Below are 15,818 nucleotides of genomic sequence, written 5' to 3' on the forward strand. Positions count from 1 at the left end.
CCAAAATGTCTTTAAGACAAATATGAATTATAGACCATAAAAAAGTAGAAATCCATGTGCCCATACCAATAAGAGATAACATAAATAGACATATGGGTTCTTGCTTATAATAGAATGTAGTATGCCAAGTGGCTAATTTGGAGGAAATCCTTGAATAGAAACAAAACAAAACAAAACATTTTGTAACCACCATGCTAAAAATTGATATATCAAAACTATTAATAGATGCTAATTCTAAGAGAATTTGATAAATAGCATGATATTTATATGGTCCTGACAGTATCTCCCCAAAAATTGCTTATTGGCTATAAGCAATGGAGAGGGGCTTGAGGTGGGGGGATCCAGAGGGACCAGTTAATGCTACAGTGGAGAAATCTGGCAGCACCTTGACCAGGTATTCAGAACTAACATTACCTACCATGGAGGGAAAGAGGTCTTATGCCTCTGGACATGATGCCCTGAGGTATAGACATCACTCATGTCTCATTTGGGTCTAGAATGCATAACCTAAATCCAACATGAAGAAACAAAAACAAAACCCAAATAAAGAATATTCTATGAATTTAAAAAAAGGGCTAGGGGCACCTGGGTGGCTCAGTCAGTTAAGCCTCTGACTTCAGCTCAGGTCATGATCTCACAGTCTGTGAGTTCAAGCCCCAAGTCGGGATCTGCTGACAGCTCAGAGCCTGGAGCCTGCTTTGGATTCTGTGTGTGTGTCTCTCTCTCTGCCCCTCCACTGCTCATGCTCTGTGTTTCTCCCTGTCTATCAAAAATGAATAAATGTTAAAAAAAAATTTTTTTAATAAAAAAATTAATTAATTTAAAAAAGGGGTATAACCTTCAAAAGTATAAATGACCTAAAAGATAAAGATGGGTTTTGGAACTGTTCCAACTTAAAGCCAGCTAAAGAGGTTATGGCGCTGAAATGCAAACTTGACCCTAGACTGGATCCTGAACTGGAGAAGGAAATGCTATATAAGTTACATTATTGAGTCAGTTGACACAATTGGAATGCAGATGAAGATTAGATAAAAGTGTTGTACTAATATGAAATGTACTGAAGTTAATATCATTTATGTACAAATTAATGCTTAGGAAATATGCACTAAAATATTTGGGAGTAAAGAGCTATGGTGTGTGTAACAATGGATTCACATTCTCTGTCTGCCTCTGTCTCTTTCTATATATATAATAAATATGTAATATATATGTATATAGGGAGAGAATATATATACATATATGTGTATATATATACATAAGTGTATATGTATGTATGTGTATATGTACATACATATGTATATATGTGTATCTCTTTTGTATGTATGTATATACATACATACAATGTATATATGTGTATATGTATACACATATGTATATATGTGTATCTCTTTTGGTGGAGCCTGGGCTCCATGGAATCAATTCTGAAAAATGACTGATCCAGGGACACAGGTGCAGCACTGATCTAAGGAGTTGTGTTATCAGATATCTGTCGGCCACAGTTTCAGATTTTTACTGTGGATGTTAAGCTCACAAAATTCTATTTAGAGGCCTAAAAGGTGCATGTGTTCAAAGGTAGGTGGGATCTAAGGCTGGGGAAAATATACAGCATGTTTGTTAAAATTGTCATCATATCTGTGATGATGAAACTAATTTAGATTACGATGTATGGCATTTACAATTTACAAACCACATATTTATGTTTTCAGGTCTATAAATAAAAAAGTATGCACAAATTCAAAATTTGCAAATCTGGAATATGAAGGAATTTCTTGACTCCTGACATACCCAAAACTGATCTGCCCTTATGCTACACTAAGCATAGTCTTTAATAATTTTGTCTGATGTGAATATCATATATTTTGCTGCAAATGTGTGATTTGATAACAGGGTGCAAACAGAGACCCCACTTGGGATGTTAAATGTAACATTGTACATACATCATATTGTCTTTCTAAAATCTGAAAATTTCCAGATCTCAAAACAAATCTGGACACAAGTGTTTTGGTTAAGCAATTGTGGACCTGTGCTATATAATTTATTTAATGAACAAGCTACTTATTCTTGATTAAGTAAAGTAGCAGTTATGAGAGGAAATAGAATACTAGAAAGTAAAACTGAAAATTAAATCTCAATATTAATTTAAAGGACATAGAATTGGGCAAGATTTTAAAATGCTGACTTAAATACAGATGTGGCAAATTATCCATAGCTGTGCTGTTCATTTGAATTATAAGTAGAATCATGATATACAAGTATTCTAATTGTATTTTCTCTTTTCCTTCTGTAGTTATTATTCATACACAAGCAAAGCCATGCTGGCATAGTGGAAAATTTTCCATACTAAGAACTTAGATTAACAATCCCACTCCTTTTCCATCATTTTCCTAGTAATTTAGACTCCTTGACCAATTTCCTCAACTGTAAAATGAAATACGTAATTTAGATTAATATAAACCCTCTCCTGAATTTCTAAGTGAAATGATTCTAAAATTCGTTACTTTATATTTTATTTTTTCATCCCTTTTGGTTCTTAAAGTAGTACATAGGGCTATAATATCCCTAAACTGTAAAAGATGTAATTTTGTTTGTTTTGAGGAAGAGAACCCTCTCATACTAATCAATTTCTTTTGTACACAGTGCAAGTTCCAGGGCCAGTAGAAAACCTGCAAGCTGTATCTACCTCACCTACCTCAATTCTTATTACCTGGGAACCCCCTGCCTATGCAAATGGTCCAGTCCAAGGTTACAGATTGTTCTGCACTGAGGTGTCCACGGGAAAAGAACAGGTAGGCAAGGGAATGGGCCCAGTGCTGCCACCTATTGGATGGTCCTAGGACCAGAGGCATAGGAGGAGATCTGCAAACTCTTGGTCCAGTCCACCATGTTAATTGGACAGCTGATAATTTTTAAATACTGATTATTAGAAACGTTAAGCAATTTAATTGAAATTTAATTGAATTCTGGTTGTAAGAGAGGCAAATGGACAATGAAATGAAATCACTACAAAGAATGTTTTTTGTTTGTTTTTGTTTTTGTTTTGTTTTGTTTTTTAGTTGTAATAGCTAGTGGCCTGGGCCAGCATAGCCACATTTATGTTAACTTATCTGGTCCGAGAAACCATTTGCATTGTCAGTCCTTGTCTTAAGGATGACTGATCTCTTATTCAAAGGCCTCAGTCAGCTTGCTGCTTTCATTCTATATATTTGAGTTATTTCTGTCCTTTCCTCACCATTAGGTTGTAGTCACCTATCACTTTTCATTGTTTTCAATAAGCCTCACTCCAGAAGGCTACTTGCCTCCTTTCAAGTTGCTTGTAATCTATGGTTTGAGCAGATACTTGAAAACAGGCAAATTAGATTTAGGGGGGGAGACACATGAAAGTCAACAATTCTATTTTGTGACATATATATGACTGTTGAGATGTTTACTTCCGGTTTCTCAACCTCACGTGGGAAAAGATATATAGACAAGTGCATAGGTAAATAAGAAAAATCAATAGCCTATCTTGGGATACCAGAGTTCTCAGGATATGTTGTGAAGCTTGCCAAGTGTACTGTGGTCTTCCTGCTTGCACATAAACTGCATGATAGGGATTTTGCTTTTTAAAGATGTTTTGCAACAGCCCTATTCAGAAATAGTTCAAGTCCTAGGTTATATTGAGCAATAGGAATTACTAAGAGCTCCTTCTTTACAATCATTCATCCTGGTCTTTTTGTTTGTTTGTTTTCTGTCCCCATGCTATTTAGCCCTTGTTTTCAGCTTTCCATTCTCTCAATTTTCTATACATTTTTGTCTTTCCCATAATGCATTTCACCAATCCACTTAAAAAAATTCAGAAGTGATGCTACCTGAGACAAATGTGAGTGTGAGCATCATTGTGGAGAGCTAATAATGGGTCTTCTACAGCAAACTGGCTCTGGTTTCTCAATGACCTCACCTCCAGTACCTCATTTCTGCTGCTGTGACGTACTGAAAACAGTTCCAACCCACCTCACAGCATTGTGAGAGATAAAGATTATGGCAAAGTATCTGTCAGTTTCAAGAGCCATGGGTATATTTCAGCAAGGGAAGGAAGAAATCCACTGTTTCTTAGTGAATTATTCCATTTAGGGGAGAGGAGTAACGATCTGTTCCCATGGATTCACAGGTTGCCTTCTGCCCGTCAGTATGAATGTGGGTGGAATATTGCATACCATTCAATGTATTGGGTGGTGTTAAACACATTGGAACTTAATGACTGTAAAAATAGCATGGTGCTATTTTAACTAGGAGTCTACAGAGTGGTTTGGAATTTAGTGGGGGAGTGTGTGTCACAAGTTAGGTTTTACAACAACTCATTATAAGGCTAGAGCGTGGTTCTATGAGTAAGAGTCTAATATCCAATTCACTGATTGCGCAGAATGGATGCCATTTCTGCTTTAATGTGCCTCCTGAATAACAGTTTGACATTTTATGTCTCCAGAATATAGAGGTTGATGGACTATCTTATAAGCTGGAAGGCCTGAAAAAATTCACGGAATATACTCTTCGATTCCTAGCTTATAATCGCTATGGGCCAGGAGTATCTACTGATGACATAACAGTGGTTACACTTTCTGATGGTAAGTGTTAAATGGTGAAACTTGACTCACATATTTGATAGTAATGAAATAATACTGCGTGTATGCCATGGATTGCATGTTTAAGGCCTTTGAACTAAAATTTAATGGCATATATTAGCATTAATTAAAAATTTGGCTACTTCACTCAAACTATCTATTATGGTTAAATTTAAACTTTCTTTCAAAAGGTACATTATATGCTCTGTGTCAGGATTTCCTAGTGTTGCAGGATTCTTTACCACAATACCCAAGATTCGTTGTCTTGCTGCTTCGAAGAATGAAGAGGTGGACACAAAATGAGCAACAGGCAAAAGTTTATTAGAGTATAAGATTAGAAAGGAGGAATAGTAGGAAAGCTCTCTTTACAGAGAGGGGGCATTTGAAAGTGAATGCCCAAGAACTGTAGGCAAGGGTCCTGCTTTTATAAGGTTCTGGTCAACCCTCCCCCAGCCTTTCCCCTTGTTCCTTCTCAGGCTCTACCCTTATTGGCTTGATAGCTCTAGGTGCTAGGTTGTCAATTCCTGATTGTCTGGTTTCCATTGTATGAGGGGTAGCCTATGGCCATACTTAGGTCTTCTGTCAAATTCCTAGGGAAACCTGAAGGGAAAACCTGAAATCCAGAATGGGTGGGATCTGTTACATTCTTAAGAGGAACCTTATGCCTGAGGGGGTGTGCTGTGGTCAGACACTCCTCCCAGCATTGTTCCAAAATATGTGTTTTTCTCCACCCAGGGACCTCAGGTCCTATCCTTTCCCTCTCTGCCAATTTTATCCTGTCTTTTCCTATCATATTAGTAGGTTATCTTCAAACGTGGGACTACTCCTAAGAGTTCAAATTATTTTTGGGGGGTGGTTTCTTAATGTTTGTAAACACTGACACATTTGTGCATGTGTGTGGACTAATTTACATTGGTGTGCTTCATTTTATTTCTCATTCTAAAGAGGAGTGGATGACTAAAGGTGTAAATGATGGACAGCCCTCCTATGTATACCTCTTAATTTGAAAATATGTCATAAGATTTAGGCCAAATAATCCATTATTTCAGGTATTAAAACTAAATATGAAAGTGCATAATTTTAGCTGTACCTTGCCCAACAAATGAAATATTAGACATATTTTCTTAAATGTCATAAAAGAGAGGAAGAACTCTTAATGAAAAAGATGGATTTGGCAAAGCAGTAGCAGAGGAAACTAGACATCTAAGAAAAGGATAATGAAATGTTGGGAAATTTAATGACAAGTGAAAATAAAGGACAGCAGAGTATATGATGTGGGGCTAGTAGAAATTCAAGCAGGTGTAGAGATGCAGAGATGGCCTCTATGAATATTAAAAAGGCAACAAGCTATCTCTTTTCAGCAGTGGTTTCCATGTTGTTGTATATAATTCTATAAATTATTGATCTGCTGAATTTCAAGGGAAAAAAAGACTTTACCTTGTGATTCCTTAACCAATCCATCATTCTTTAATCTAGAAAAGTATCTGGGCGGATATTTCACACAGTATCAGTGGAATGAGGAAGGTCATGCATGTTATTAAGGACAGTGCAGTGAAGACACAGGAGTGATGCTCATTTGCAATTTCAACTTAAAAAAATTTTTATGTAACACCACTTCAGCATCGTTTTTAATGCCCATCCATCTGATTCTGTTATTGAAGACGGAATAGAATATTTATTGGCAGAATAAATTACTTCACAACTTATAATTATAAAAATAAAAGGAAAACAAATGAAAATGAATATTTTACATAATTTATGTAGATTTCATTCACACTCTGAACTGTAATACTGTGGCCTTATTCTCCACTTTGGTTTTAAATGTCATAAGTGAGAGAGATAGATTATTACTCATTAGTCCAAGAATGATTATCTCTAAGTGTTGTAACAGTTAGGACTTAGAAAATGCCTGTCACTAAATAAAAGGATTTCATGACCCTAACCCAGCAAGCATCATTGTACAAAGGATGCCAACTTCTCTTTATCGATGCATTTGATAGGAGAAAGCAGGAACTGAATGGCCCCTTAGAGTGGGCTCCTGAAACTTGTCTGCAATCTCCTTCATAATCAATTCATCTCTTTGGATTTCCAACAAAAACCCCTGCACTCTTGACTTTCTCTCTCTTATTATCCAGTCCCCTTCTTTTTGCTCATGCTGATGTCTTCTCTCTGTTGAAGCTGCCCATGCTGTAGTCACACATCCTACAAAGATACATGTTTAATCACTTTTCATAGTCTGCTACTTTCTAGTCCTCAGTTGTAAAGCTGTCTTCTCCTTGACTTTCTGATGTTATAAAAGGGAGATGTTGTGGAAATTAGATGAGCTAATCCATGTAAGCACCAAAAATATGAACATGGCATATATTTAAGTGTTCAATAAATATTATCTATGACAATGTACGTGTCACTTTTTCTCTGTATACTACACGTTCTTTAATGTGAAGAATGCTGTTATGTCCATCTCTGCATTCATCATCTCAGTAAATATCTACTGAATTAATCAGATAGCTAAGCCAAACAATATAATTGTTTTTATGTGTAGACTTATCTTTAGAACTTTCCATTTATGTGACTAATTTAATAGATGACTGTGCCTAAATACATGCATGTTATTGAGGGCACCATGTTTCTTATCAGGTCAGAGGATAGCATAAAATTGATATTGGGACCAGAGAAAAATTAAATAAAAGCAAAAATGAAATACAAATAATGGGTTTTTTTTCTGAATTAATTATCCAATGGTCTTCCTGTTATGCTAAAATGCTTATAAAGATTTCTGTCCTGATAAGCTCTCATCTCTAATTTAGCCTGCTTTAATTGTGTTTCTGGGAAGAAAAATTGTTTTTCATTCAAATCCCTCCACTTACTGTATCATTTGTATATAACGATCTGCTTCTTTAAACCCTTTGAGATGGACATCAGATTTAGGCAGTCTAATAGCACGGAATGTAACTAGTTTTACCAATTTGTTCCCAAATATTTTCTCTTGAACCAGTTGATGAGTGTAGGTCATTAAAAGATTTTATGAATCAATTAATATTTATGAGCTTCCATGTCAGCTTGCTCTGTGCCCATAAGCAGAGGGACCCAATTTCATAGACAAGCTTAACTATAAGAATGTGCTTTTTATTGTTATCACTGGTATTTATTGAGTACTTATTAGTACAAGGCCCTGTTCTAATCACTTTGCATTAATAATCTTTAATCCTTATGATGCTATGATTTTTTCTACTTTACAGATGACAAAACTAATATTAGAAAGAGGTCACAAAAGCTAGCCTGGTAAGCAGCAGAGTCAGATCACAAGCTAGTAGGAAAAGAAGCAAGATTTAATGTGAAAAATCTTGAGTTTCCCTTATTCTATAATGAAGTTCTTGTATCAATTGCTGAAAGTACAAAGCTCATAATTATATATGAATTATTTCAATCCATAAAGTATGTGTACAGGACAGCACACATTTGGTAAGGGGAGGAACTCAAGTACCTGACTCTATGGAGATTGATTTACAAATGTGGGAACTTTATCTACTATACAGAATATATCATCATCATATGTATCAAATCAGCATGTTTCACCATATTGAGGGAGTTTCTAGACTGAATATCTCTGATCAGCCTTAACCAACCTATTATAAATGATAAATTGCTTGACATTTTGAAGAGAAAACAATGAACCATGGCTTTCCTCTTTGCTTCATGAGACAATGAAACATCTTGGGAAGTCAAATAAAGAAAAGCTCAAATAAATGTAGATCCTACTTCCTTCCACCAAGCATCTAATCCTATCTACTTTATCTATTTATATCTCAGGAATATGGGAATTGATAGAGGGAGGGAGTGGGGATTGTCAACTAAAAATGCTGTAGAATAAACTCTCTACTTTTTTCCTGATTACATAAGTCAAGAACGGCCCATGTGCTAGAAGTTTGTGAAATTATATGATGGAGCACTTAGCATTTTTCAGTTGGTGCCTATTTTAATTTTCAATGCTTTACAGCATAATTTAAATATGGATCATATTAAATTCTTCCTCATTGTGAGGATGTCAGTCTGTTTAGTTTTTCTGATCACACACATTGTTATTATTTCCAGCCTACTCTAATACTTCGTCTTTTACAGAAACAGAATGTAGAGATGGTCTTATTAAAGCCTCTGCATTCTTCCCTTTCCTGAAGACTGGGAATGTCCACAGGTCTGTGAAGGTAGTTTAGGGAAGTCCATTTCATTATTATAACATTTGAGAAGAGTCGAGAAGATAGGAAATTTGCCAAATGCAGAAGAGCCCTTCTGACTATTTTAGCTATAGAGAAAAAAAAATCTTAATATTTTAATCATAGTAACATGAACATAGAATATAAGATAAAGGAATGAAAATTTTAGAGATGAGTTTTAAAGGAAATTTAGCTGTAAAAAAAAAAAAAAGACTCTTAAAACTCCACGATAAAGGGCATCCAAATGTCAGCAAACATGTGAAAAGATGCTTCACATTACTGATCCTCAAGAAAAAGCAAATAAAAACACTACATACCTACGAAATGACTAAAATGGAAGGGATTCAGAAAAAACAAACGTTGGTAAGGATATGGAGATTCTGGACATTTGCTACATTCTTAGTGGGAGTGTAAATTGGTGGGACCACTTTGGAAAATTTTATCATATGTATATTTTTCCTTGTTTACATATGTATAACCCCCATAGAGGTTTTACTTCTACCAGGATTTCCACTGCTAGGTATATAAAGGTATATAAAGAAGAAAATGAGTGTAGTTGTTTGTCAAAAGACATGTACAAAAATTTTCATAGGAGATTTAGTCTCACAGTCCTAAATCTAAAGTAGTCGAAGGCCATTCATCAACAGAATGAGTAAATATAAAATAGAATAGTCGTATGATATAATACGTAGGAGCAATAAAGACAAACAGAAGCACCAAAACTACTGCTAGATGCAACAGATGAATGAATCTCAAGAAATAATAATGAGTAAGAGAAATCAGCCTAGAAATAATAACTGATTTCATTTTTAGTAAGCTTAAAAGCAAGCTAAACTAATCGATGGTGTTAGAAGTCAGAATAGTGGTTACTCTTAGAAGGGTATTGATTGGGAGGGAACTCAAATGAACTTTCCAGGATACTATATATTCTAAATCTTCATCTAGGTGGTGTTTAAATGCGAACACACCCACACACATACAACTGTATCCAATCATGCATACAAGATTTGTGCATTATACTATATGTATGTTATACCTTAATTAAAAAAAATAAAACTGCAAAAAGAAAGCTTGTTATGACTAAAACTCTAAGTATGATAAAAAGTTTTATTATTTCTTATAATCTCTCTGTTAATTAATTAATTCAACACATATTTGCTGAATGTGACACTCTATTGATACTGAGGATTCAGCATCCAAAGAGGCAAAACTCCTGGTCCCTGTGGGGAATTATATTCTTTATTTGAAAAAAATATATAATATGAACTAAAGTAAGTTGAATAATAAAATCTATTTATTAAATTATAAAATATTTTTTGAAAGGATTATTGACCTAATTCATGAAAATAAGACCAGTGAGTGTTATTTATCACAAACTACATTGGCCACAGCTTTTATCAAGTACTAAGATAAGAAGTTCAAAATCAAAACAAAGTGACTAAAATTCTTATGGTGTCCAGGAAGGTCCAAGAGCTAATATTTAAGTAAGTATTTGTTTTTTCATGTAATCATTGAGTCAGTAAATACTAGTTGAATGTCAGTTTGAAGGCTGTAAAGATTAATGAGACATATACCCTCATGGTGAATACTTTCAGAAAGTAAACTCAGAGTAGGGCATAATGAATTCAGGGGAAAATACAAGTACCCTATAGAAATATAGATATTGTCCAAGTTCAAGTTAAAGAAGGGGAAATGTGACAGAAAATGGCTTTTAAATTCTTGAAAATGCTAAGAGCAATTCTTCTCTGTTAATCAATTTGTCATGAACAAATAGGGACTGTATTTTACAGATTAACATATGTTAAGCATTTATTGAATGCTACTTCTATTTCTTTTGGGGGGCAAAAAACATTGTTTATGATTTATCCAAGACATCTAAGATAGTGTCTTACACATAATAGCTGTTCAGCGAATGGTTGTCTTTGAATTATTCACACGACAGAATATTCACTTTTTGATATAGTAAATATTTATTACAAGTATTATAAAAAAATTTGTATATATTCTTCCTTTTCCCATGAAGGAATCGGGCAATCAAAATGCAAGCAAGAGAAAAAAAAAAAACAGAAAATCTACAAAGAAAACTAAACTGCCTTTTTTGTTCCTGGAATTGACTCACCGAATGTTATTTGATAACTTGCTTGCATCTGTGACACATAGGTTTAATTACATACAGATAAAAAGAGGGATGTATTTCATCTTTTCTCTTTTTAAGAGATAATAAAGATTGCATTAAGGGGATTAAGCAACATGACTGACCATTAGAATGACATATTTTATAATAAAACCTTGCAGATCCTGAAATGCACAACATCTTAAGCCTTTAAAACCACTCCAGGAAATCTCCGGTGTGTTTTTATTGGCTTCTCTGGGAAGGTAATAATAAGAAAGCTGTAATTAAATGGCAGTATTTGGTATCACGGCAGGTGCTTTCTTACCAAACAGTTTTGGGGGCTCCCTATATGGATAACGGGCCTACCAAGTAAGAACAAATAAACAGATGCAGTTATTTTCCATCTCTCCAGGAAAATTTTGAAGTGCCACCTGGATCAGCCTACCTAATTATCATCATGAACTGTGAAAGTCATGCTTTCTTTTTTCACAGAGGGTTGTTGTTTCTCTTTTATGACTTTGGCAGTAACCACCTCACCTTGTTTTATTCCTTTTAGTGCCAAGTGCCCCGCCTCAGAACGTCTCCCTGGAAGTAGTTAATTCAAGGGTAAGTCATGGAAAGTTTCACTATTTCAGTACTTACATGTGTAATTTTCACTTACCCATTCATTCACCTTCTTGGGAGGCAGGGTGGTTTCCATGTGAAGAAATGTTCCAGAACAGCACAGGGAGTGAGTGGCATTGATTCCTCATCTTCTTCAACCACACTTGAATTAATAAAAGGAAACATTTGTTTACTAACAGCACACAGTTTTATGAATGTGACAGTGATTAAAGTCTATTCCATCAGGAAACAAAGATGTCCATTTACCTATAGTGGCTACATAGGACATAATGTGTTAGAGCACTTGAACGAAGAAATGAACGTCTTCACGTTGAGAGAGGTAGAATAGAGACTTTGTTTCCTGACAGATTAGTTAGAATGGAATATTTTATCATAATCTCTATTTTTTACTTGTAAATATATACATTGAAGGCCCTTCTTGAGGTCCAATAAGGTTATATTTATGAAACAGTGTTATCCATCGATTAGTGTTTTCCTGGCCTGGAAAGTTGATATAACTTTCAAATGGACTTAAAGTAAACTAGGTATAGTTGAAGATAAGGAACCTAATGCCAGAAATCAGTTTGCTAGAAACATCTCCTTATTTCAAGTGTGCCTTGGGTTTGAAAATCAGCTAAAGCATATAGTACAGTGAAGCAAACAAGGATTGGTTTGGCTTGACTCTTTCATCGCTTGGTTGTGTGCTCTCAGAGAAAGAATTTCACTATCCCTGAACCTCACTGAGTGGAGGCGGGGGGGGGGGGGGCAGCCTAACTGGTGTCTAAGCTCTGGAAGACAGCAGGGAAATTATAGGAGTCTTAGAGAAGGTCATACTCTAGTTTTTATCCTAGCTTTCTCTTTTAATACCTATATGTTATCTTAGAAAAGTCTCTAACCTCAACAAACCTCAGTTTCTATACTCATGTAATTTGAATGTTAATGCTTTCCTTATTGATTTATCATGAGGAAGTAGTAATATAACAAATACATAGGACCTAACTTTGTGTCGGTAGCTATTACTTCCCTCAACGTACAATTCCTTGCCAAATTTTGCAGAAATCTCTGCTGAAGCCCTGCTTTGTGACTTTGAACAGATTTGCCTCTGTCAAATAAATTTGTCTTTTGGAACAGGTGAAATGTCTCTAAAATTGTTAGCCTCTTTTATTTTTAGTCCCTATATTGGATAAGAACTAGTAAAACAAGTTTAAAATTAGAAGGAGTAAAATAAATGAACTTAGAAAAAAAAAGCTAAAGGAAAATAACCAGAGATAAGTATTCCCTAAAAACTATATTTTTATTGGCAACAACATTAAATGTTTTACAGATGCACCATCCAAATTAAGAGAATGCCAAATCATAGTCAAGTAGATTTTTACAATTATTGTAGCTTGTTAATGAGTGAAATTTGGAAAACACATTTTGATTCTATTGTTTTAATTACTTATTTTTATCAGAGTTCTCACCTGCCTCACATCTTTCCTCCAAGACAGAATATAGAAATTGATACAAGCTATTTATGTGTATGTATGTGTGCTCTTATTCCATAAAGTCTACTCTAGTAAAAGATGAATGTTTTCTTCTGAAATGTGAAGAAGGCATTATTGAATGACCTTGGATGCTGACTACATTTAAATATGGATTTTTTTTTACCTCCCTCAAAGGGGAATTCCTGTTTCACAAAATTGGATTTTCAACTGATTTCTATATGTGTATACAAATATCCCAACCTGTCCTTTTCTATAATATGCAATGCTTGCAACGACCAAATATAAGCACTCCTGTTTCTATCCTCTTGAGGTTATATCTGGAACATTGCACTGCTAGAAAATTTAACTTGTTCATTAGCTTTTTAGAATGAATACAGCAGGCCCAGGCACTGGAAAGCCTCTCCTTCTCTTTGTTATCTTATTTCCTAGATTTTATGGAAATATAAATTATGAATTTGGATTATTCTTGGATTGTTACCAAGGAGAAAGAAACTAGATGGCAAAAACACTTTTGTTTTGTTTTTATTCCCGATGATGAGGAGGAAAAAGACAAAAACAATATTATATTTTGATGTTCTTATGTTTGAAACAAAAGAAAAGTTCTCAAATATATTAATATTTACCCCTGGCTATTGCCATTTTAAGAAACAAAATTTATTTAAAAAGGAATATTTTAGTTATGTAAGTAGTATTATCTTTAAACTAAAAGAATTAAACATTTATGTCATTCATTTTACTTGAGGTTTCTATTTAATATAGAAGGAACAGAGCCATATTTAAAATTTTTTATTCTATATAACATTGCAATTACTGAACATAACTCATTTTTTTACTGACAGTCAATGAGAATTGACTGGTGGTGTTAATATCTGTGCACACAGATGGCTAGGATTTCTTTCTTTTTTAGGTTTATTTATTTTGAGAGAGATAGAGAACATGCACGCATGTGTGGGGGAGAGGCAAAGAGAGGGAGAGAGAGAATCCCAGGCAGGCTCTGCACACGTGGGACTCAAACTCACAAATCATGAGATCATGACCTGAGATGAAGTCAGATGCTTAACTGACTGAGCCACCTAGGTGCCCTGATGGTTAGCATTTCTGTACATAAAAGTGAAAATTCACTTCAGTGAATGGTATAAATGACCATTTATATGGTATAAAATGGCCATTTAATGGTATAAAATGGCCCTTTAAATGACCATTTATATGGTATAAAATGACCATTTAGAGGTACTTGTTAAGGTTCTGGCTCCCAGTAAGCCAATAGGACTGAGAAATCCTGTTTTAGATTATGTCAATAGTAAGGTTCTTACACATTTAGATAAAAGAACCAAAAGAAATTGTTACTTTATTGTCCTTAAAACCCCCATACAGCAGATTACCTTTATAAAGCTATAATCATAGAACAGATTTGATTCTCTTTCTGCAAGCTAACAATGAACACAAATTTTGTTCTGAAGAAATGGCTTTACCTATAGATACTAGATTTTAGGTAATAATGAGTCATGATTGTGTGGTTATTTCTCATACTAAAATTTCTTTACAAGAAATAACATCTTCATTAAAAAAGAGAAAATAATGCTTTACACTATGGACTTTAAAATGTAACTGTTTTATTGGGAAAACTTTATAATAATTTTCTTAAGATTTTACTTTGAAATTCAATTATTATTTGAAGAAGTAAATTTTTTTAATTTTTTTAATGTTTATTTATTTTTGAGAGAGAGAGAGAGATAGAGAGCGTGAGCATGAGTGGGGGAGGAGCAGAGAGAGAGAGGGAGACAGAATCTGAAACAGGCTCCAGGGTCTGAGCTGTCAGCACAGAGCCCAACACGGGGCTCAAACTCACAAACCATGAGATCATGACCTCAGCTAAAGCCGGACGCTCAAATGACTGAGCCACCCAGGCACCCCTGAAGAAATAAATATTACAACTTAATTAGTTGGCTAGAATATAAAGCCTAAATTTGTATAGTCTTGGAAGGGCTTATGTTGGTACTTAACCATTTTCCTATATTCCAATACAAAAGTTCTGAGAATAAGAATATTTAGAGAATGCTAGGATTCAGGATGCTGGGACCTGGTGCTAGCTCTTTGAGATCTTAGAAAGTCACGATTAGTTTCATCGATTCATTCAACATTTACTGTGTACTTATGATATATCTACTATATACTGTATACATACACACATGCATTTATACATACATACACACTGCATATACACCTACTATACATATCCAGTCTCTGCCTTCATGGAATTAATAGTTTAATAGGGAAACATATGAGAGAAAATTCACTTTTAATCTAACCAAATTTGATCTATTATAACTCCTCAAAGTTGACATTATTTTCTCACTGTTAACATGAGAGGGTTGGAGAGACAATCTCTAAAATCTTGTATGGCTCCAAACATCTATTACTGAAATATCACTTGTTAGGCCTTTTCTCAATCATTTTATCTTTACAGAATTAGAGAAAATTGCACAAGTATATTGATTAAAGTATACTGGACTCAATTCACATGTGTTCAGATATTTATTGATTAAGACTATAGGCTGGTTACAAAGAATGAAATAAAAAAATAAACAAAATCCAGTATATCATCAGGCATGGATTCTTGTTCAGGTTGAGGTTTTTTTTAATGTATCATAGTGGTTTCCTTTCATTATATCTTTGCACCTCTCTAGTGTTGAAATTCTTATCCTTGGATACCAGATACATCTATGTGGATGTATTTTTTTTTTTGCATTCCAAAAGCTAATACCCAGTTAGTCACTCACTGTTTGATAATCTGTGTGATGTCTTA

General features: G+C 34.5%; 1 protein-coding gene across 4 annotated transcripts in view; it reads left to right on the forward strand.

The window, feature by feature from the left end:
• The window catches only part of DCC (DCC netrin 1 receptor), a 1,143,392-nt gene that overhangs the window by 842,660 nt on the left and 284,914 nt on the right, over positions 1-15,818 (forward strand). For all 4 annotated transcript variants that reach the window (XM_043558863.1, XM_043558864.1, XM_043558865.1 and 1 more), the window contains exons 10-12: positions 2,638-2,786; positions 4,463-4,601; positions 11,479-11,528. In XM_043558863.1, coding sequence (XP_043414798.1) covers positions 2,638-2,786; positions 4,463-4,601; positions 11,479-11,528 — 338 coding nt within the window. The remainder of the gene's footprint in view (positions 1-2,637; positions 2,787-4,462; positions 4,602-11,478; positions 11,529-15,818) is intronic.

This window comes from Prionailurus bengalensis, chromosome D3 (assembly GCF_016509475.1).
Source record: "Prionailurus bengalensis isolate Pbe53 chromosome D3, Fcat_Pben_1.1_paternal_pri, whole genome shotgun sequence".
In the NCBI taxonomy this organism is placed as follows: domain Eukaryota; kingdom Metazoa; phylum Chordata; class Mammalia; order Carnivora; family Felidae; genus Prionailurus; species Prionailurus bengalensis.